We start from the raw sequence: 22,170 nt of genomic DNA on the forward strand, positions 1-22,170 counted from the left end.
CTTGAAAAACAAAGCTTTTATATATAACACTTGCTAACCTGGTCTCATTTAAAAAGAAAGATGGAAATAATCTTGCAAGAGTAAAATTTGTATCACAAATGATAAAGGTCAACAACAGTAAACTTTGTTAAGAAATACCTAAGTGTTTTTTAGGTCAAAAAGAGAATGAGATTAGTTAAATTCGATGCCTCGAGTTTGAATAAAATAATGGATTTGAGAATTACTGGAACTACTTGGATATATAAAAACAGGGTGTAGGTTGGGTCATGCTTGCAGTGGTCTCAAGTTCAAATAAACTACTGACAATACACACATCACAAGTCACACGCTTTCCCAGGGGCTCTTTTCCTTCAGTAGGTACTGGCAGTAATTGTGATTAGTTGTTTTCCAATGTAGGTGCCTAGCTCCAAAGCCATAACGTGGCAAAGGAAGAGAGATGGAATGAATACCTTAAGAAATTGTGCGGAGAAAGAAAATCTCCCCTTTTTTCATGGACCCACTTCTCCTCATGCTTAAGGAAATGGAATATTTAGGGTGCCTGAGTGGGATTCCTCAGGCAAAATGTTTTCAGGTCTGCTAGACCAGCTGGACACCCAGTTTGCGATTTTCTTCAGTGCACCCACATCTCTCTCTTTGGCAGTTTCTTCTGACTGAGAGCTACGGTCCCTGCTACTGTGTTTCCCATCAAACACGATCTCCTCCTCTTCTGGTGGGGAAGGTTGTTGCAGTGCGAACTGTCTGTTGAACTACTCTGAACTCATGTTGTGCATCCAGAAGAATATTCTCTATGTCTCCACTGTGGGTAGAGGATGAGGAGGGTACCTGTTCTAGCACCCTGTTTTCCCCATTGTTGTAACCACTGCCATCGCTATTCCTGGGGAGCTGCGCCCAGGAACTATTGAGGCTGGCTGGCAGAGGCAAAGACTGTTCACCTTCCACACAGTTGTTATTGTTGTGGAGGGGGGCAGCGGCTGTTGGGGCAGCTGGAAGAGCTGCAGCCGCCAAGAGGTTGGATAGCAACACTAGCCTTTGTTTCCTGACTGCTCCTTCCTTGTCTCAGCATCCCCTCCTTTCCCAGATTAGCAACTGTTTGAAAAGCTTGTGTGCCCAGGGTCCTGCTTGCTTTTATGGAGATTATTAAATGAAATAATGTCTACAAACAACTTATCACAAAGCAAGGGACTAAATCTTAACTATTATTTTTTATTATTGTTGCTGTTATAATCATCTGAAGCATTATATATTGAGGCTGTATAGCATAAAGCTTAAGAGTTAAGGATTCAAGCAACAATAAATAGATAACTTGTTAAGCAAAAAAAAAAAAAGAGTTAGGGATCTACTTCTGACTGCCACTTAATCAGTCTTCATGTCTATAAAATGGAGAGAGTAATAGTACCTACTACATAATATCTTCATAAAGATTAAATGAGGTAAATCCTGTAAAGTATTTAGAACAGTGTCTGACACGTAAGTGCTTAGTAAATGTTATCTACTATTATCATTATTTGTCTCTGAGCTCCTTAAAGAAGAATTTATTTATGTTGATTTCTATGGCCCCTCAGTTCAGTTCAGTCGCTCAGTCGTGTCCGACTCTTTGTGACCCTATGAATTGCAGACACCAGGCCTCCCTGTCCATCACTAACTCCCAGAGTTCACTCAAACTCATGTCCACTGAGTCGGTGATGCCATCCAGCCATCTCATCCTCTGTCGTCCCCTTCTCCTCCTGCCCCCAATCCCTCCCAGTATCAGAGTCTTTTCCAATGAGTCAGCTCTTCGCATGAGGTGGCCAAAGTATTGGAGTTTCAGCATCAGTCCTTCCAATGAACACCCAGGACTGATCTCCTTTAGGATGGACTGGTTGGATCTCCTTGCAGTCCAAGGGACTCTCAAGAGTCTTCTCCAACACCACAGTTCAAAAGCATCAATTCTTTGGTGCTCAGCTTTCTTCACAGTCCAACTCTCACATCCATACCTGACCAGTGGAAAAACCATAGCCTTGACTAGACGGACCTTACTTGATCCTTATTGCCTGGCACTGTTCTTATATATATGTGACAGGCAGTGAAAAAGAAAATTAGGTGTTCTGTTTATCAATGGAGAATACAGGTATTTGCATATAGTATTTCTTGATACATGCTTGTTGGATTGAATTGGGGAAGAAATAAATCATTGGGAGAATATAGTTTCAAAAGTATGTTCACATAAATTGAAGTTTGTTTATATTTTGCTATTTTGGCATGAGTTTATGAGTAATTGTAGGCTAAAAGATAATTTTGGGAAGGAGGAAGAAGCTTTTTCAGTGCTTGGGGAGACAATCTATATACTTGGGTTTGTGGATTTTAGTTCTCTTCTGAACTTCCTGGGTTTACAAACAGAAAGCATGTTGGGGACATTTTGAAGTCACTGCCCATATATTTATTAATAGCTCTGCCTTTGTTGGGAGACTTGGTATTTTGCTGCTTGCATGACTGTTTTGAGCAATCTGGTTTAAAATTTTATATGAAATAAAATACAGAATGAATTCATTCTTAGTCTCATTTTATTTTCAATTGTTATTGAAGATAGAGGATATTTTTCTCTCAGAAATCTAGGATTTTATATTTATTATACTGTATAATATTTATAAACAAGCAGATCTCATTTTAACTTTTTAGATATTTGTATTGTTTTACTAAGAAAAAGTAAAATTTGAACATGAACTTGATTCGACCTTTTGTTATTATATGTAGTGCTATTGACATAATCTAGTGATGGCTGAGGCATATTTATTCTGCCTTTAGCAATCTTAAAATTGGACTATAAAAGCTATGGGCAGAAAAGAGAAAACCAGACTGAACCAGCTCTGCTCAGTGTCACCTGATGTGAGCTCTGGTGGTTAATGTCAGTTCAGCTGAATTTTCCTTATGAATTTTCATATCTAGGACCCAGTACAACCAGTTTTCCATGATGTAATACCTCTAAAACACGTTTGAACTCCAGCAAGCCTTAATTACCTAAGGATATTACTCCTTTTTGTATGGGTCTGGATTCATAGCTCTTTTGGGACTTAAGATTTGAGCCATTTCCGTCTCTTCTCCTTTTTGGTTATTGGTGATTTTTTCTAGTCCAAGAGAGAGTGTTGGTATCTTTGCTTTATTTGGGAGTAAAATGCAAAGCAGTTCCTTTTAGTGCCACACATTACAGCTTAGTGGAATCTCGTGGAGTATGTTCCAGGGCCTTGCCTTCCAAAATTATGTGAGGAAATAAGATAAAAATATATTCAAACTTCTGGAAAAACTTTTTTTTTTTTTTTTTTTTTTAAGAAAAGTAAACCAATCTAAGTAAGTTTCAAATGCAGACCTTTTAGAAAGCATATTATTATAAAAATCATGCCCACATTCTAATATTTTGCTATAGGTTTATTTCAGGCCTCTTAATTGTTTTTACCAAACTTTGGAGTCAGACATTTTTCCGGAAAGACCAGTACAGGTCAGAAAAACTTTTATAAGAAGAGTGCTATTTTTACTGCTCAAAGTTGGCAGTAGAAGGGCTTGTAAAGCAAACTAGTCAGATTTTCATTGGTTTGCAGATAGATAGTTCTTTTTTATGAATCAAAAATAAAATTATTCTTGATCTACTGGCCTTTTTCATACATACTGATTATCACAGAACAAAACATAGGCTTTTGAGCCAAATGGATCCAATTTCCAGTACCTTCTCTAGTCTTTGTCAAGTCACTTAAATACTCTGAATCTTATTTTCCTAGATGATAAAATAGGGGTAATTCCATATCAGGTAGCACCTATAAAACACCTAGCACAGTTTCCAGGTATATTGTAGGTGAGCAATACAGAGCAATTTTCTTGACAGCTTTGATGCAGTGGCTGCATTTCTCTTCCTAGGTCCTGTTATGCAGGATTTAAGGGGTCCCAGTCAAAATGGTAGTGTCAGTATTTTGTTTTGTTTTGTTTTTCAGAAGAAGGATAGATGTGTTTTAGACTGTTACCATACCTCTCCCTTATTCTTTTATTTAGGTAATAAACTTTTGAGAAGGGATAACATTTGAACTTCAATGTTTAACCCTGAGCTTTATACATGACTGTGAGTTCAATAAATATTTGACCTACTAGATGTAAATGCCACCAAGGAAAATAACGTTATTATTTTCCTTATGCTTCTTTACAAAGAGTCAAAGCCCAAAGTCTATCTTAGATCTGTGAACATTATAACATAAAATAGTGACCCTTAGATTTTTCTGATAGTTTTCTAGGACCGCTGTAGCAAATTGCCACAAACCTAATGGCTTAAAATAACAGAAAATTATTATCTTACAGGTCTTACTGGGCTAAATTCAAGGAGGGCTGTATTCCTTTCTGAAGGCTCTAGGGGAGAACCTATTTTCTTACTTTTTTCAACTTCTGGTGACTGTTTTGCATTCCTTGGCTTGTAGTCCCCTTCCATCGTCAAAGCCTGCAGTGACCCGTTGAGTCTTTTTCATATTATAGCCCTCTGATATTGACTTTTATGCCTCCCTCTTTCCACCTTTGAAGACCTTTTATGGTTACACTGCACCCACTTTGCTAATCCAGGATAATCTCCCTAATTTAAAGTCAACTGATTAGCAGCATTAATTCCATCTGCAGTTTTTTAAATTTATTCTACTTGCCGTCTAACATAGTCACAGGTTCTAGGGATTAGGACATGGACATCTTTGGATATCTTCTGTCTACCGTAGAATCCTATTAGGAAAACATTTTTTAGCCCATCCCAGGTGCTACTATCAACTTATATTAAATATTAGTAAACATTTCTCTTTTTTTGTATAAAAAAAAGTAAAAATTTCAATTTTCTTCCCATACTTCAATGAATAATCTCTCTCATACCCCCAGTTTTGAAGACTGCTGGCTAATAGTAGAGTCTTGAAAGGTTCTGCCTTGCAATAAGAAGTTTAACTTTTAATTGGACTCTAAATATTTACTGAACACTAATTATGAACAAGGCAGTGTTTTGGGTATATATAGAGAAACAAAACTATAAGGTGTATTTAGTCCAGATGGGCTAACTTAAAATCTTATTGGCTTAAAAGCTGTTTCTTACTCATATTCTAATCCAGTGCATGTTGAGTGGAGGTTGAAGGGGGTCTCCTTTTAACCTAGGACAGGGCCTCAGATTCCTCTATTGAATCCTGTGCATCTGCTGGCAGATGAAGAAAGTATGGAGGATGATGTTGAGGTTTTTAATGGGACAGGCCTGAAAATGATATAATCACTTCTATCCCTGTACCACTGGTCAGAACTCAGTGTTATGATCTTAACCATCTGGGAAATGTAGCCTACTTTAAGAGGAAAAGGGAAGTTAACAGGTAACCATCTCTTCCATACTCTTCCATCTCTGCCTTCAAGAATCCTCTAATTGAGTGGAAAAGGTGGAGATAGCTAAAACATGTAGAAGGCAAGCCTGGTTAGTGTTACAGTAGAAGTTTAAGTGGAGTAATTTGAGTGTATAGGGAAGAGAAAGATTAATTTTGATGAGAAAGATGGACTTATTCCAGCAACAAAACGGAAGTGGAAGTGGGAGAATTCAGGACATATTTAGGAGAAGCTGGTTATGTAACTACAGTAAAACATAGAGAATGCAGATGGATGTAATAAAGAAAGAGAGGTTTGGGTCAGATCATTCAGACTGTTGAATAGCATGCTAAGGAGTTTGGATTTATATCATGAGCTCTGAGCTGCCACAACAATTTTTTTGAGTAGCTAGTAGCTTCTTAAGTGAACAGGTTGTGTCTTACTCATTTTTATATCCTCTTTATAACTATACGGAGAGGTATTATAACATCATGATAAAGAGCACAGACTTTGGGAATTCCCTGGTGGTCCAGGGGTTAAGACTCTATACTTGTACTTCAGGGGCCCTGGATTCGATCCCTGGTAGGGGGAACTAAGATCCCCCAAGCCACATGGTACACACCCGCCCCCCCACCCCCACCCGGCCCAAAAAAACCCACAAAAACAACAAAACCACAGACTTTGGAACCCACTGTTTAGATTTGACTCCTGACTCTGCCACTTATTAGCTGTGTGACTTTGGACAAGTTACTTAATTTCTCTGAGCCTTAGTTTTTTCATCAATGTGATCAGGTTCATAAAAGTATTACTTCTTTGGGTTATTCTGAGGATTAAATGAATATAACATAAAGTGCTTAGAACAATGCCTAGATGGTAAGCACTCTTTGAGTTAGTTCTTATCATTGTTATGATCGTTACCGGTGCCTGGCACATAACTGGCACTCAGAAATATCAGAGTTGTGTTTTAAATTATCCAGCAAGTGTTTATATACTATCGTATGCCACTCAAGAGAATGCTGTAAGAAGCTTATGGTCTCCTAAGGGAAATGTAAGGCATATTATAAAACAGTTAAAGGTAGAAAATTATGATGCTGTGGCAGGGCGGTATAGATGGAGTGCCTTGGTAATTCAGAAGCATGCTAGTTCCGAAATACTTCTACTTAGAGCCAGATTTGTTTTGGGGAAAGGAAATGAGCTTTGGGGCACAATATAACTCTGTGGAAATGAAGGGTGGGGCATTCTAAACATTGGAAACAGTCTGAGGAAAAAAGCTAAGTTATGGAAAAGTGTGGTTATGATACTTTATGGGGAATGGTAAATCATTCTACAGGAAAGACAGGAAACTTTCTTTCAAACTCTAGTTTACCAGTAGTGTCAGAGTTGGGAGTTTCCTGTTATAGTCTTAGTAACTTTAGAGTAGTGATCAGCTACTGAAATTCAAAATTTCAGTTCCCCCCGACTTATAGTATCAAAGTCTGCAGTTTATATAACTTCTGGGTGATCTGTTTCCATATTAAAATTTAGGAAGCACTGGTGTAAAAGACAATGCAAATGTGTGTGTAATATGAAATTAAAAATAACAAATTTGAGTAATCTGTCACTCACTCTTAAGCATATCCATTAAGAAAATGCCCCCTTTCTGAGCTAAATAATTTAAGCTTACATGATTTTGGGTGTTGGTAGTGGAGAATAAGAATCATTCATAATGTAATTTTTTTTAAGATCCTGTCTCTTACCAAGAAAGATTTTCAGCTTTGGCCACAGTTTAGATTTTGATTAAAGTAGCAATAAAAATATCAGTAGAAACTTACTGTTGATATATTAAATGCCTTTTTAGGCATAAATCACTTCCCTATTAAGGATGAGTAATATTTCCCTTTTAAAAGTATATGCCTTTTATAGCAACTCGAATGATTAGCTCTGCTTAAGCTCTTCTTCCAATAGAAAGCTAATGCCTGTCTCAGCTTGCCAGCTCTTTAATACCATTTTTGATGCGGTGGTGGTGGTGGTAAAAAGGAAATGAGGTTGAGAAGGTCTAGCAGAAAAGTTTCACGCAGAAGTAGAATTGTGCGACACCACTATGATGTGGTGATGGGAGTAGGGGGTGGGGAAGACTGTCATATGAAGCCATGCCTGCCTGAACGTGTCCTCTGTGACATCTCTGTGGGTGGTGTGGTAATAGTGATGGTGGGTCTGAGGGCATGGGAAGCAAGGGTAAATCACACTCAAACCAAGTACTTTCAGTTTCTAGACGACTCTTAACTTTAGAATGTAGCCATTGTTTTGCTAATAGAATCCTATTGCCTCCCTTCTATACAAATATTTGATGAAATAAAATAAATACCTCTTGGTTTTCTAGCCTTGTACCTGCCTCTAAATGTTCTTTCTTATAAAATGAGTTTACGTTGTGAAACTAATCTGGTGATTATTGCCTTTTCATTCAAGAAATACTTGTTTAGCATCTTATGTGCAAAGCATTGTATGTATATAGAAATAAATTAGATGAGTTCTGTACTCTTAAAAGCCTTCCTTATATTCCAATCTGGAGAAGTCAGGAAGGTTAAAAAGAAGAATAGCTAACATTCTCTAGTGCATATTATGTTCTAAAAGCTCAAGTTATTTTAATCATCACAATAACCATACAGATTAGATAATACCAACATTTCCATTTTGCATGTGGAAAAAACCTGAAATACGGAGAGGTCATCAGTAAGCAGAGCCAGGATTCAAATCCAAGCAGACTCCAGACCTTGGACCTCTTGACTTATGCTAATGAGCAATCTTGCAAAGAAGGATATTAGCACTGCTTGGAGCCAGGAAGAAAGAGAAAGAGTACTAATGTTAACTGAAGGCATCCTAAAGATGATTGCAGAGAAAATGAAATTTTAGCTGATCCTAGAAGGATAATTTTCTGTAAGTAAATGAAGTCTTCCAGCTCAAGGAGGAGCTTGAAGTTAAGTTTCTAGGTCATAAAAATCATTCATGCCCTTCAACAAATCTTTACTGAGATCTTGCTTACTGTGTGTAAGATACTATACTAGGTACTAGAAATGCAGAGACAAATAAAACTCTGAATCTTCCACAGTAAGGAAAATTTCAAAAAGAGTTATGTGGGCAGAAGGCAGGTTATAATGAGTTTAGGAACAAAGGAAGGTTAAAGATATGTAGATGGTGTATGTAAAGTGAAAGTGTTAGTCACTTAGTCGTGTTCGCATGGACTGTAGCCATGAAGATCTCCAGGGGAGCTTCCCAATGCAGGGATTGAACCCAGGTCTCCTGCATTGCAGGCAGATTCTTTACCAGCTGAGCCACCAGGGAAGCCCAAGAATATAGGAGTGGGTAGCCTATACCTTCTCCAGCAGATCTTCCTGACCCAGGAATCAAACCAGAGTCTTTTGCTTTGCAGGCAAATTCTTTACCAGCTGAGCTACCAGGGAAGCCAGATAGTGTAAAGATATGTATGTAAAGTGAAGCTGTTAAGTCACCCAGTTGTGTCCGACTTGACTCTTTGCAACCACATGTACTGTCACCCGCCAGGCTTCTCTGTCCATGGAATTCTCCAGGCAAGAATACTGGAATGGGTTGCCATTTTCTCCTCCAGGGGATCTTCCCAACCTAGGTATTGAACCCCTGTCTCCTGCATTGCAGGCAGATTCTTTACTGTCTTAACCACTAGGGAAGCCATATAGTGTATGTAACCTACTCTTAAAGGTTGGGTACAAATGCAAAGAATGACTTAGGATCATATTTTAGGGAGGGGGCTTTGTTTTTGTTGTTGTTTTGGTCGCTCAGTCCTGTCTGACTCTTTGCAACCCCATGGACTGTAGCCCACAAGGCTCCTTTGTCCATGAGATTTTCTGGGCAAGAATACTGGAGTGCCATTAGAAATTTATTTCCTCCTCCAGGAGATCTTCCTGACCCAAGGATCAAACCCACAGAGCTCCACATCTCCACATCTCCTACATTGCAGGCAGATTCTTTACTGTTGAACCACTAGAGAGGGGGCAAGGGAAGCATTTTTTAAGATGAGTAAATTTAAATATATTTGTAGGATAGAAGCAGAAGAAAGGGAGAAATGGGTGAAGAATAAGGCTCATGGGAAAGTGTGAGCTTCCAAAGATAAGCTGGAACACATCATGGAAAGTTTCAAATGCTGTGGTAAGGAATTTTGACTTTATAGGCAGAAGGGAGCCATTGAAGGTTTATAAAGAAGGAAATTACATAGTTCAGGTTTTGAAAAGGTAACTCTAATAGTCATATAAGAGATGGTATAATTTAGAATTGTTAATAATAATAAAATAAAAAACATTTAAAAGTAGTATGAGCAAACTCTTTTGGTAAAGGACGAGATAGTAAATGTTTCAGTATTTGCAAGCCATACAGTCTCTGTCACAACTATTTAAGTCTGCTGTTGTAGCACAAAAGCAGCCCCAGAAAATACCATGGTTGCTGCTGCTGCTGCTGCTTATGTTCCAATAAAATTTTTATAAAAACAAGTAGTAGGCCTTAGTTATTAACCCCTGCTAGTGCCCTTTATAGTTTAGAAAGCTGTAGTGAGCTTTTATATATTACTTATTGTAATATTGTAATAAAATTTTTGTAATAAAAGCTTATTGTATAATTGTAATAAAAGCATATTGTGTATTATTTACCTCTTTTTGCTATGGTGGGATAATGAGAATAGAATCATCCTTAGGCAGAAATACCATGTAATCTCAGGGAAGCATCCTTCCTGTAAGAGGTTCACTAGATACAGCTATTTATGCACAACAATTTAACTGCATTCTGCAAAACATCCATTTAGCTTTTTACTACAATTGCTTTCCAATAGAATGATCCCTGGAATGAAACTGCTTTGAGAGCAGGGACTTTGTTTTATTCACTGTTCTGTCCCTAATGTCTTACACATAGTGACCACTCAACAAATAGTTGTTAAATAAATGAATAGAATACTGACTCTCATAATTCTGGTGACTGAGGAACTGTACAAACACTTAAAGAACACTGACCTTTTTAAAAGATACCTCTATAGTAACGAAGATGTGGTATATACATACAATGGAATATTACTCAGCCATAAAAGGAATGAAATAATGCCATTTTCAGTAACATGAATGGACCTAGATATTATCATACTAAGTGAAGTAAGTCAGACAAAGGCAAATATCATATGATATCACTTGTATGTGGACTCTTAAAAAATTCAAAATGAACTTATCTATAAAATAGAAATGGACTTACAGACATAGAAAACCAATCTATGGTTGCCAAAAGGGAAAATGGGAGATAAATTAGGAGTTTGGAATTAACAGATACCCACTACTATACACAATATAGGTAATCACCAAGGAGCCACTGTATAGTACTGGGAACTATGTTCAGTATCTTGTCATAACCTATAATGGAAGAGAATCTGAAAAAGGATATATATATGCATACATACATACATACATATATATATACACACACACACACACATATATGACACTGAATAGGAATAGACCCTCAGACATAGAAAACAGTCTTATCATTACCAAAAGAGAAAGGTGGGACGGGGATAAATTAGGAGTTTGGGTTTAACTTATACATGCTGCTGCTGCTGAAGCTGCTGCTAAGTCGCTTCAGTCGTGTCCGACTCTGTGCAACCCCATAGACGGTAGCCCACCAGGCTCCCCTGTCCCTGGGATTCTCCAGGCAAGGATACTGGAGTGGGTTGCCATTTCCTTCTCCAGTGCATGAAAGTGAAAAGTGAAAGTGAAGTCACTCAGTCGTGTGCGACTCCTAGCGACCCCGTGGACTGCAGCCTACCAGGCTCCTCCATCCATGGGATATTCCAGGCAAGAGTACTGGAGTGGGGTGCCATTGCCTTCTCTGATACATGCTGCTATATATCAAATAGATAACCAAGAAGGACCTACTATATAGCTATGGAACTATACTCAATATATTGTAATAACCTATAAGGGAAAAGAATCTGAAAAAGAATATATATATAACTGAATCACTTTGCTGTACACCTGAAGTGAATATAATATTGTAATCAACTGTCCTTCAATAAAAACATCATTACCAAAAAAAAAAAAGTGTCTTTAATAAGGGGAAAAAAAGATACGTCTAAAACTTCAGCTCCCCCAGATTGATTGTTTTCTCATTTATCTTGCCCGGATTTCCTTTGTTCTAGTACAGCTTCCTCTCTTTTACCCAACTGGTTTCTGATGTTAAACTGAAGGTATCAGATACTGTATCTGCAAAGACACTATGCCATGCTGCCCAGAAACATTCAGCATTCCAGATTCAGTCTTCCAGCACTCTGTGTTACTTATGTTAATTATTCTTTAAACTTTTACCTGTCTACATGCCTCACCTCATTTTCTTCCATATTAGGTAGTGAGTTTCACAGTAAAGAAACTGACTGGTGAATAAAGTTGTTTCATTTAGTCTTTCCAACAACCTTATGTTGTGGACACTATTATCCTATAAGAGGGAAACTAATGCTTGCCTAGTAACAAGTGATTTGAACCTACACCTTCTAACTTCAGAGCTCTTTTGTAAATTGATATCTAGATTGTCAATTGTCTTCTTTCTGTACTTTTAATTTTTTAAATTATTTTTGGCTGTGCTGGGGCTTCACCGCTGTGTGGACTTTCTCTAGTTGCAGCAAACAGGGGCTACTCTTGGTTGTGGTGTGCAAGCTTCTCATTGTGGTGGCTTCTCTTGTTGCAGAGCACGAGTTCTAGGTGTGCTGGACTTCAGTACTTGCAGCATGAGGGCTCAGTAGTTGGGGCTCGTGGGTACTAAAATGTGTGGGCTTCAGTAGTTGTGGCACATGGCATGTGGAATCTTCCTGGATCAGGGATCCCGCTCATGTCCCCTGCATTGGCAGGTAGATTCTTATCCACTGTACCACCAGGGAAATCCAGGACCTCTTTTATTTTTTTTTTCCAGACCTCTTTTAACTACTCTCACTTCCTTTTTATTCCTAAACCTGTTTATTCCCAAGAGGTAAGTTTTAGCCTGTCATTGAAACCTGCATCTTATTTTCAGTACTACCTAAATATTTCCTTGGGTTTTTTTCCTTTCTCAAGTCCCCATCGTGTCTCTAGATGCCCTTAGAGAAAACCAGTGGTCTAGATAACACCTCTTGGAGAAACTGTGAAATTTCCACACTAGTAATTTTGGTTAGAGCAGCATGTCTTTAAAACCGCTGTGATGTTACAGCTGGCCTTCTCCCTCACTCAGTTCCTTTTCACTCAGCAATTATTCACTGAGTAAGCAAACTCTTTGCTAGGCACTGTTAGGTGCTATGGCCTGGACTCTGCCTTCATAGAGCTTTATGGTTCTTTCGAGCACAGTCACTGCTATGCCTTCACTATCACTTTAGTCAATCTCTTCCCTTTTCTTTTCTCTTCTAAACTAGAACTTACTTGGGCCTTGTGGGTATTGTTAATGAGACTTTTCTTGACAACCTAAGCTCTGAGTGTCACTGGCTTTATATCATTTATCTTCTGTCACTTAATGATTATCATCAGTCATAATAATTGATTTGTGATTTTTGTTTAAAAATTATTTCTACGTAAAAATTTAAGCTGATGTTTGAAGAAACTTCAAATATAAGTTGTGCACTAAAAAATAAAAATCACCCTTTATCCCCTCAGTACCATTTATTATTAATGCTTCTAGATACTTTTTATTAATGTATAAAAATTTTTTTACACAAATGGTTTTTTAAAGCTTGACATTTTCATTTAGCAGTATATTTGGTGTATATTGTCATGTCAATGCGTAAGGAGTACTTCATTCTTTTTAATGCCTGTATAGTATTCTAATGTATGAATTATACTGTAAATATTTAACAAGTCTTTTATTTGATGGGTATTTAGATTCACATACACTGGTGAAGTAGATGTCCTTTTATGTGAATTTTTGCTCACCCAAATTGATTATACTTGTAAGATAAATTTCTAGAAGTGGATTGTTGGAGTAATGAAAATTTTTGCTAGGATGATCAATTAATTTCCCTTTGAAAAAGTTGTACTGAGGACTCAGCAGTATTTCCTATTCTTGTTTCCTTCCCTTCTGGACAACACTGAGCATTATCACTCTTTTCTGGGGGTTGGGGGGTGCTGCCCTGTTGGGCTTGTGTTCCTAAGCAACATCCTAGTTCCCTAACCAAGGATTGCACCTGCACCCTCTGCAGTAAGAGCAGAGTCCTAACCACGGGATCCATCTTGAGGAATTCTCCCAATCATTATCATTCTTAATCTTCATTCATTGATAGATTTAAAAAGTAATAGCTCCTTGTTTTAGTATACATTTCTCTCATTATGAGAGAGATCACATTTTTATATGATTAGCCCTTTATTCTTAGTTTTCTTTGTATTTTTTTTAATGTACGTGCTTTTTGCTTATTTTTCTATTGGGTTCTTTTTAAAGTTACATATTTAGAAGAGTTCTTTTTATGTTAAGGAAGTTAGCTCTCTGTCCTCTAGTTAATGTGGGTATTCCCAACCCCAGTTCATTGATTGTAAATTACAGACCTTCATATTGGGTAGTTCAACCTACTTACTTCCTAGATGAGCAAACTGAGGAAACCATAGGGTTAGTGACCTTTTTGTGTGTGTGAGCATGTAAACAGATAATGGCCAAGCTAAACCAGTATCACGTTTCCTTGGTTCCAGCTTGGTGCTTGTCTCATTATACCATGCTGTTTTTAAAGGCTTGCTCACCTCTCTCTTCCACCAATGCTTTTTACCACTGGGTCTTGCCATAGCCAGATATTTCATGATAAACTTAGAATTTACAAGAGTGGTATTAAAGTTTGAGAAGCTACAGTGTTATTCAGGACAGTAGACTTTACAGGTGTTGGACTGTCTGTAATGCATGCACAACTACACTAGTTAAGTTCATGTCCTTTTCATTTGTTTAAAAAAAATCTGTTTATTTTGTAGGTTCATGGGTGTGTGTGTACATCAAGGACAGTTGCATGCACTCACAGAGGTAAGACTTCAATAAGCATGTTGAAGTGACTTCTTTGCCTTAGTTTCAGCATTTATGGTTCCACTCTAATTGTTACTCGCATACGTATGCAAAATATGTATTCATTTATGTTTATGCAAAAGGGGCATTGTTAACAAAGCTTTCTTCTGTAGCCTTGGGACAGTTTGCCATATCTCTTAATACTCTTGGATTCCCTGATAGCACTTGGTGAGTACTCTGGGAATGAGTCAAGGAGGCCTGGCGTGCTGCGGTTCATGGGATCGCAAAGAGTCAGACACACTGAGCGACTGAACTGAACTGAACTGGGAACGAGTGCTCAAATATTATATTGGTTGTTGCTGCCTGGATGACCCCCTCCTAAACTAAGGGATGATGTCACTTGGCTGCATGCTGTATCATGACAACAAATTCCCAGATTATTAAGAAATGTGTGGGGTCCTGATCTAAAATTCCACTGTTGCTGCTCTAGTTTCCTGACTGGAGGAAAGTACTCCTTTTAGAGTTTACATCTCTATTCTCATTTCATTTTCAGTCTCTTCTAGGCAGGTAAATATGTAGTGGTCACTACTTAGCCTCTGAGGACCAGGGAATCCCCTCTCAAACAAATGCTTCCCAAATTCAGGTACTAGGTTACCAGCTTCATAATTTGCTTGGGTCGCTTCTTAGAAATTTGGATTCCTAGAATACTCTAGGTTTAGTAGATCTTCATAAGGCTCCTAGGTATTCTTGAAAACTCTTCAGATTCTATCTTCTAGAATGATTTCACATTTCTCCTTGAGAAGCACCAGAATAAAAAGTGAAGAATTTAAGAAGGAAAATTGTTCAACAGAATTTGCAAGAGCATTGGTTTCCTGCTGGCTTGGTACCTGGTATTAATCCTTAATATATTATCAAGGAGGGTCCCATGTGCCTCACTCGGTGTCTTTTTTCTCAATTACTGAGAACACCGGAATGTGGAATGTGTATAGCTATGTCCTGCCTCTTGTAACCCCAAAGAAAGTAGGTTAGTGAGGTAGTGAAGAGTATGGGCTCTGTAGTGTTGATTGCCATATCTCTTAATATTCTTGGATTCCCTAATAAGTAATTGAATCTAATAATTGAATCTCCCTGTGCTACAATGTTTTCATTTGTAAGATAGGAATAATAATAGTAGTACCTATCCCAAGGAGTCCAGATAGAGAAGAAGACTATAGCTGAGTGTTAAAGTACTTGAATTTTTAAAGTCTGGTGGGAAAGGCAGATTAAGGAGTAGCTAGGGAAATAGGAAGAACACCAGGAGTGTGTTGGCCTGGAATGGAAAGGAAGGGGTTTCAAGGAGGAAGAAATAATTACATAGTTGTGGCAAATGCTGTTGGTAAGATTATGACCACAGTGATACTATGTGGATGTAAAATGTTTATTTAACACAGTAGGTGGCATACAGTAATTGCTTAATACATTTTAACTATTATAGCATTAACAGTGACCAGTCCCTCCTGAACTCCTCGAATTGTCAGTAGTTTTCTTTTAGTACTTAATTCTGTACTGCTGTTTATGTCATTAAACTTTTAAAACCTTTTACAAAGTATAAAGAAAAGCACACATATGGAAAATGTGTATCTCACTAGGTTTTCACAAATGAACACACCCATAACCAGCATCCTGGATCAAGAAATATTTTCTGTGTATTTCTTTTCTCAGAAGTGAGTATATATATTCCTCAAAGACAAAACTGTCTCCTCTCAAGTCTTCTATCCACCAGAACTCTGACACTAATCATAAACACTTGTAAAAGTTATTTGTTGCACTCCCTGTTTATATCATTGTTTTCTGAAATGTGAGTTCACTGGAAGAGCTTTGTGTGTTGGTTTTACTGACAAATAAGAATATGCTTTAAAACCTGTGACCATGCTTCAAATTTGAAAGTAGATGTAGTAGAAAGGGCAGAAATTGATGATTGTAGTGCCACATTCTTTTGGCCATGTTGCACTTAAATAATATTTTCTGTTGCTTAGTAGCTTGTTTATAGTCATATGCAAGATACAGTAAATGCTTTGTGAGTGTATTTCTGTATAATTAATGAGATATTGATACAACTTATCATATTAATAATCTTTATTATGATATTAATAGGCCACAGGTCATGAAGCCCAAATATCCAAATGTTCTTGCTTGTTTTCATAAGGGCCTCAATAAAGGCCTTCATGGCATAGATTTCTGGTTTAATGGCAAAATAATTTGACTTGACAGCACAGCTCTTGGTTTCACTAAGGATCATAAAGATAAATTACTAATAACATCAAGCACACTGCTTAGAACTTGGATGATATTTAGTAAATATTTCTTGATTGGTGGAATGCCTGTCCTCCACAGTAATGTGAGCACCATTCCTTATTTCTCTCAAAATAGTTTGTCAATAATTACAGTAGAGAAGCACAGCTCTTATTGATGCCTATAAAGTATTGATATTATTAAGAAGAATATTTCTCACGTACAATGGTGATACAGACTTTTCTGGGCCTCAGCCACTTCTACAAGTGTTCATTGTAATTGTAAACATTAATTGAACTTTGAACAGTCAGATATTTACGAGTGTTTTTTTTAACTACTTATAGTAAGCATAGACTTCTAATTTTTTAACAAATTAGTATTTGTTAAAGAGAAAGCAGTTTGATGAAAGATCAGGCACTTTTGAGTTTAATGAGTTGAATTAAGAATCCCAAAGTATGTCTTTGACTCAGACCGACCTAACCTTGTCTTTCATTTAGTCACAAGTATCAAGGAAGTGGAAATCTTTGGTTTTTAAAGACAGAAATATAACCCTATGGTCAGTTAGCTATTGCTACGTAATATTCAACCACAAAACCATGCAACAATAAACATTTATTTCTCATACCTCTGGAGGCTCTGCTAAGCTGAACTGGGCCCAGGGGCCCAGTTGGGCAGTTTTGCTGCTCTCTCTCTTGCTCAGTCATCTATCTGCAGGTCTGCTGGTGGTCTGCTGTAGGGTGAGCTTTGTGTGGGCACTTTGCTTCAGCTGTTTCTCATTGTCTTCTGGGACCGGTGGGCTAACTTGGACTTGTCCGTCTTAAGATGATACCAGAATAGCAAGAGTGTGCCAGCACATTTGTACAAGTGTTTTTCATGACTCTCCTTATGTTCCAGTTTGGTTGGCTAATATCTGATTGGACAAAGCAAATCACATGCCTGAATCCACACTGGGAGCATACTGCAAAGTTCTTTGTGTCAAAGAACATTGATTCAGTAAGGGGTGAAGAATTGGAACCTTTGTTGCAATATCTCATACCCTATAAACATCCCAGTTAGCACATTATAATTATTTGTCTTTTCTACCCTACTTGAGGGTAAAGACTTGCTCTCATTTTAAAAATCATAACTACTAGTTATTAAGCACCCACTGTGGGCTGAGTGCTATGCTTGGTGCTTTATATATTACCTATAGTTCTCACAATTCTGTAGTTCTGTTTCTTCTATTTTATAGATGAGACAACTAAGGCTTGAGAAATTAAGCGACTTCCTCAAAGTAGGATGTGGATTTAGGTTCATCTGACCTCAAAGTCGATATTCTTTTCATTGCAACATGCCGTCCTTAATTCATTTATGTATTCCCCATAGTCCTGAGCACAGGTTCTTGTATGTGTAACACATGTAGTATTTGTAGAATTCATTTCTGACTAACTTTGTATATTTTCTGTTATTTGGGAAAGCTGTTTTCTGGTTATTGGATATATTATAATGTATTTGGGTGCAAGAAACAAAATAGTTAAATGGCCTTAAACAACAAAAGGACTCATATAAACTGAAATTCTAGCAGCTTATTAGATTAGAGCTTGGTTTAATTCAGCAGCTAAATAGATGTTATCCAGAGACCCCCCCACCTCTCCCCATTTCTTTGTTCTATGCTTACATTGTCAGCTTAGTCCTAAGGTTGGCTCTCATTCATAATCAAAAAGTAGCTGCCACCAACTTACATGCTGTTTTCTATTCCATATTCAGGTAGGAGGGATGTCAAAGAGAGGAGAGAGAGATGCTTACAGACAGATTACATGTCATCTCATAATGGTTTTTACGGTTTGTTTTTGTTTGGGGATATTTTTTGTTTTTTACTTTGTTAAGCACAAGGAAGGAAATATCCTTATATCAAACAGTTCGGGAAACTTCTTTTTTGGGGGGGGACCTCCTTGTACAGAACCTTTTAGTGCCTAGAAGATTGGGAATTTGGTGGATGAGCGGAGTATAAGGTTGTGGGGTAGGGGCCTCAAGTGACAATACTCTGGTCAAGGGAGTCAGCAAAAGAATTGGTAGGATGTTTTGGGGTCTTTCTTGCCATTTCTGCCATGGAAAAACTTTTTTCCACTGTGGCTATAAGAGCTCTTTAGCTATAAAAAGGGGGCTTGCCTGGTGGCTCAGTGATAAAGAATCTGTCTGCAGTGCAGGAGATGTAGATTGAATCCCTGGGTTGGGAAGATCCTCTGGAATGGCAGCCCATTTCAGTATTCTTGCCTGGAGAGTCCCCTGGACAGAGGAGCCTGGTAGGCTACAGTCTGTGATGTCGTAGAGTCGACACGACTGAAGCAACTGAACACGGCGTGGCAGCTATAAACAGAGCAATTGCTTGGCCTCTTTACAGCAAAGTCACCTCAGCCAGTCAGATACTTGGTACTGAAAGAAACGCTCTTCACTCATGAGGGAATATTTGGCCCTGCAAGTGGCTGAAGAGAATTTTTAATTGACAAAGCCCTCATCCTCTTCTCACTCACCATTTCTACCCTCTTCCCCACCTTCTTTATTAAAGAAGAGTTACTTTGGAAATTTCCTTGTTTATTTGGGTTGATATGTGTTGTTTCTGAGTCGGTTTCTGTCAGACCTCTAAGAAGCCTTATATAATCAGAGCTTACAATGAAAGGAAACTCTGTGGGTTCGGTAACCAAACTCATGCATTATTTATAAAAACGAGCAGCCAGACCCTGATTCCAGTTTCTTGGTGTGCTGTGATATTGCCATTGGTTTTGCCTACTGCTTTTCTTATTTTTGTGTGACCCAGTACAGAGTATTCTCCTGGTCTAACTTACCTTGAGCCAAATGCAAAGTTGTCTGGTACCTGCCTTGAGTTAACATTGGCAGCATAGCCATGCCCTCCATCTTTCAAGCATGTGGCTGCTTTTCTTGTCCCTGGTCTGCCTTTGTTTCAGTTTGATATGTTACTACATAAGTAATCTTCATTAGGCATACTTTGATAATGTGATGCTTCTGTTTAAAAACCTCTGTTTAGTATTCTAGACTTTCTCTAATCGGATTTCAAAACTCAAATTGCTCCCTTTAGTTAGGTGGGTCACTTTGCTATCTTCTACACGTGCCGGCCTTAGATATGCCTTCCAGGACCTGGGATGCCCTTGTCTCTCTTCTCCCTTCCACTTTCCAAGTTATGTCAAATTCCAAGTTCTCTAGTGAAGGTCAGTCTCTTAAATAGGGTCTGTATAATGATACCTTGTGTGACTGGGTCCATAGTACATGTAGAAGCTGTATTAACTCCAGTGGAAAGAGCCAGCAGTCAAAAATAGTGTGAAATGTTACATCTAAGTCCTTTCACAATTAGAAGTTCATTCCATTTATACATGTAAAAATAGCTAAAGCATTCCTATGAATACATGTTGGCATCTTCTTTACTTCTGAAAAAAATGTAGCTTTTATTTAACTTTTGGTTTGGTCATTTAGTAACTTTAAAAATCTCTAAATAAATTGTGGTACATGTTTTCTGCCCTTATTTTTAGTAACTCCCTAAGACATTTGAGAAACAAGAATTTGAGGTTGGCAGCCTAACCTACAAATAATAGAAGAGTTCATTTAATTTACTTTTTTCTTAAAGAAGTTTCCCCCTGATTTGCTAGCATGCCTCTAGCTCATTAAAGAAACAAATTTACTGGCTCCCACTATGTGTTTTGCACTCTTCCAGGTACTGGGAATATAGTGTAGTGTTAGTTGCTCAGTTGTGTCCAACTCTTTGAGACCCCGTGGACTACAGCCTGCCAGGCTCCTCTGTGCATGGGGTTTCCGAGGCAAGAATACTGGAGTGGGTTGCCATTTCCTTCTCCAGGAGATCTTTCTGACCCAGGGATCAAACCCAGGTCTCCTGCATTGCAGGCAGATTCTTTACCATTTAAGCTACAGGGAAGACTGTAGAATAAAATAATGAACAAATGATGATCTCTGCCCTCATGGAAATTACATTGTAATCATCAGGGATGGGAGAGGAGTTAGACTAAACAAGAAACAAATTGTATATATGATGTTATGTGCTCTGGGGTTTACAATTTTGAATGTGTGGATAGAGAAGATATCACAGAAGAGATAAAAATTAAGGAGGTAATGGAACTAGTTATGTGAATATCTGGGGGAAAAGTGTTCTAGGCAGTGGAAACAGCAAGTGTAAAGATATGGAGGGAGAAATGCCTGGTGCTGGGTGTGGTCGAAGAACTCTGAAGACGGTGATGTGGCTGCAGCAGGAGGAATAAAAAGGATAGTAATAGACGGAAGTCAGAGAAGAAGCATGGGCCAGAGCCCGCAAAGTGCCTTATAGACCATTGTAAGAGTTTCCTCTTTTACTCAGGATGAATTGAGAAGTCTTTGGAGGTTTTTGAGTAGAATTACGACATGATGTGACTTACCTTTTAACAGGATCACCCTGGCAACTGTGTGGTGAATAGACTGAAAAGGAGGCAAAGGTGAAAGCAGAAAGACTAATTAAGAGAGACTATTGCAACAGAGTCCATGCAATAAATAAAGACTATGCAAAAAAGTTGAGAGGTAATGGTGACAAAATCACTGCAGATGGTGACTGCAGCCATGAAATTAAAAGATGCTTACTCCTTGGAAGAAAAGTTATAACCAACCTAGATAGTATATTCAAAAGCAGAGACATTACTTTGCCGACTAACGTCCATCTAGTCAAGGCTATGGTTTTTCCTGTGGTCATGTATGGATGTGAGAGTTGGACTGTGAGGAAGGCTGAGGGCCGAAGAATTGATGCTTTTGAACTGTGGTGTTGGAGAAGACTCTTGAGAGTCCCTTGGACTGCAAGGAGATCTAACCAGTCCATTCTGAAGGAGATCAACCCTGGAATTTCTTTGGAAGGAATGATGCTAAAGCTGAAACTCCAGTACTTAGACCACCTCATGGGAAGAGTTGACTCATTGGAAAAGACTCTGATGCTGGGAAAGATTGGGGGCAGGAGGAGAAGGGGATGACCGAGGATGAGATGGCTGGATGGCATCACGGACTCGATGGACATGAGTCTGAGTGAATTCCAGGAGTTGGTGATGGACAGGGAGGCCTGGTGTGCTGCGATTCATGGGGTCGCAAAGAGTCGGACACGACTGAGCAACTGAACTGAACTGAACTGAACTGAATGGTGACTTGGACTAGAGTGGTAGCAGTGAACATCATGATTTTAGATCTATTTTGAAAGTAGAGAAAACAAACTTTCCTGATGCAGTGGGTGAGGGAAGTGAGAAGATGAAATAATTCAAGGATAACTGAAGTTTGGGGCCTGAACATCAGAAAGATAGAGTTTCTATTAATGGAGATGGGAAGACTTCAGGAGGTACAAGATGGAAGATAATCAAGAGGCCAATTTTGAACAGATTGAGTTTGTGATATTTACTGAACATCGAAGTGGAGATAACTTCATAAAGCATCAGGATTTCAAGGAGTGCTCTGAAAGATACCTTCCTTGTACAGATCCTGTTTATCAGCTTTTTCACTAGAAAACATTTTATTGATTTAGAAGGAGGTGTTTTTCAACTGCTTGTATTACTTTCTGAGTGATAATAATGAAAATCATTAAGC

General features: G+C 38.3%; 1 protein-coding gene and 1 pseudogene across 2 annotated transcripts in view; one reads left to right on the forward strand and one right to left on the reverse strand.

Annotated features, from left to right (window-relative positions):
• Window positions 1-22,170, forward strand: part of TESK2 (testis associated actin remodelling kinase 2) — a 137,322-nt gene that overhangs the window by 82,161 nt on the left and 32,991 nt on the right. For both annotated transcript variants that reach the window (XM_040231309.1, XM_040231310.1), the window contains exon 4: window positions 14,277-14,325. In XM_040231309.1, coding sequence (XP_040087243.1) covers window positions 14,277-14,325 — 49 coding nt within the window. The remainder of the gene's footprint in view (window positions 1-14,276; window positions 14,326-22,170) is intronic.
• LOC120855405 lies at window positions 351-4,441 on the reverse strand (annotated as a pseudogene).

This window comes from Oryx dammah, unplaced genomic scaffold (assembly GCF_014754425.2).
Source record: "Oryx dammah isolate SB20612 unplaced genomic scaffold, SCBI_Odam_1.1 HiC_scaffold_28, whole genome shotgun sequence".
NCBI lineage: Eukaryota > Metazoa > Chordata > Mammalia > Artiodactyla > Bovidae > Oryx > Oryx dammah.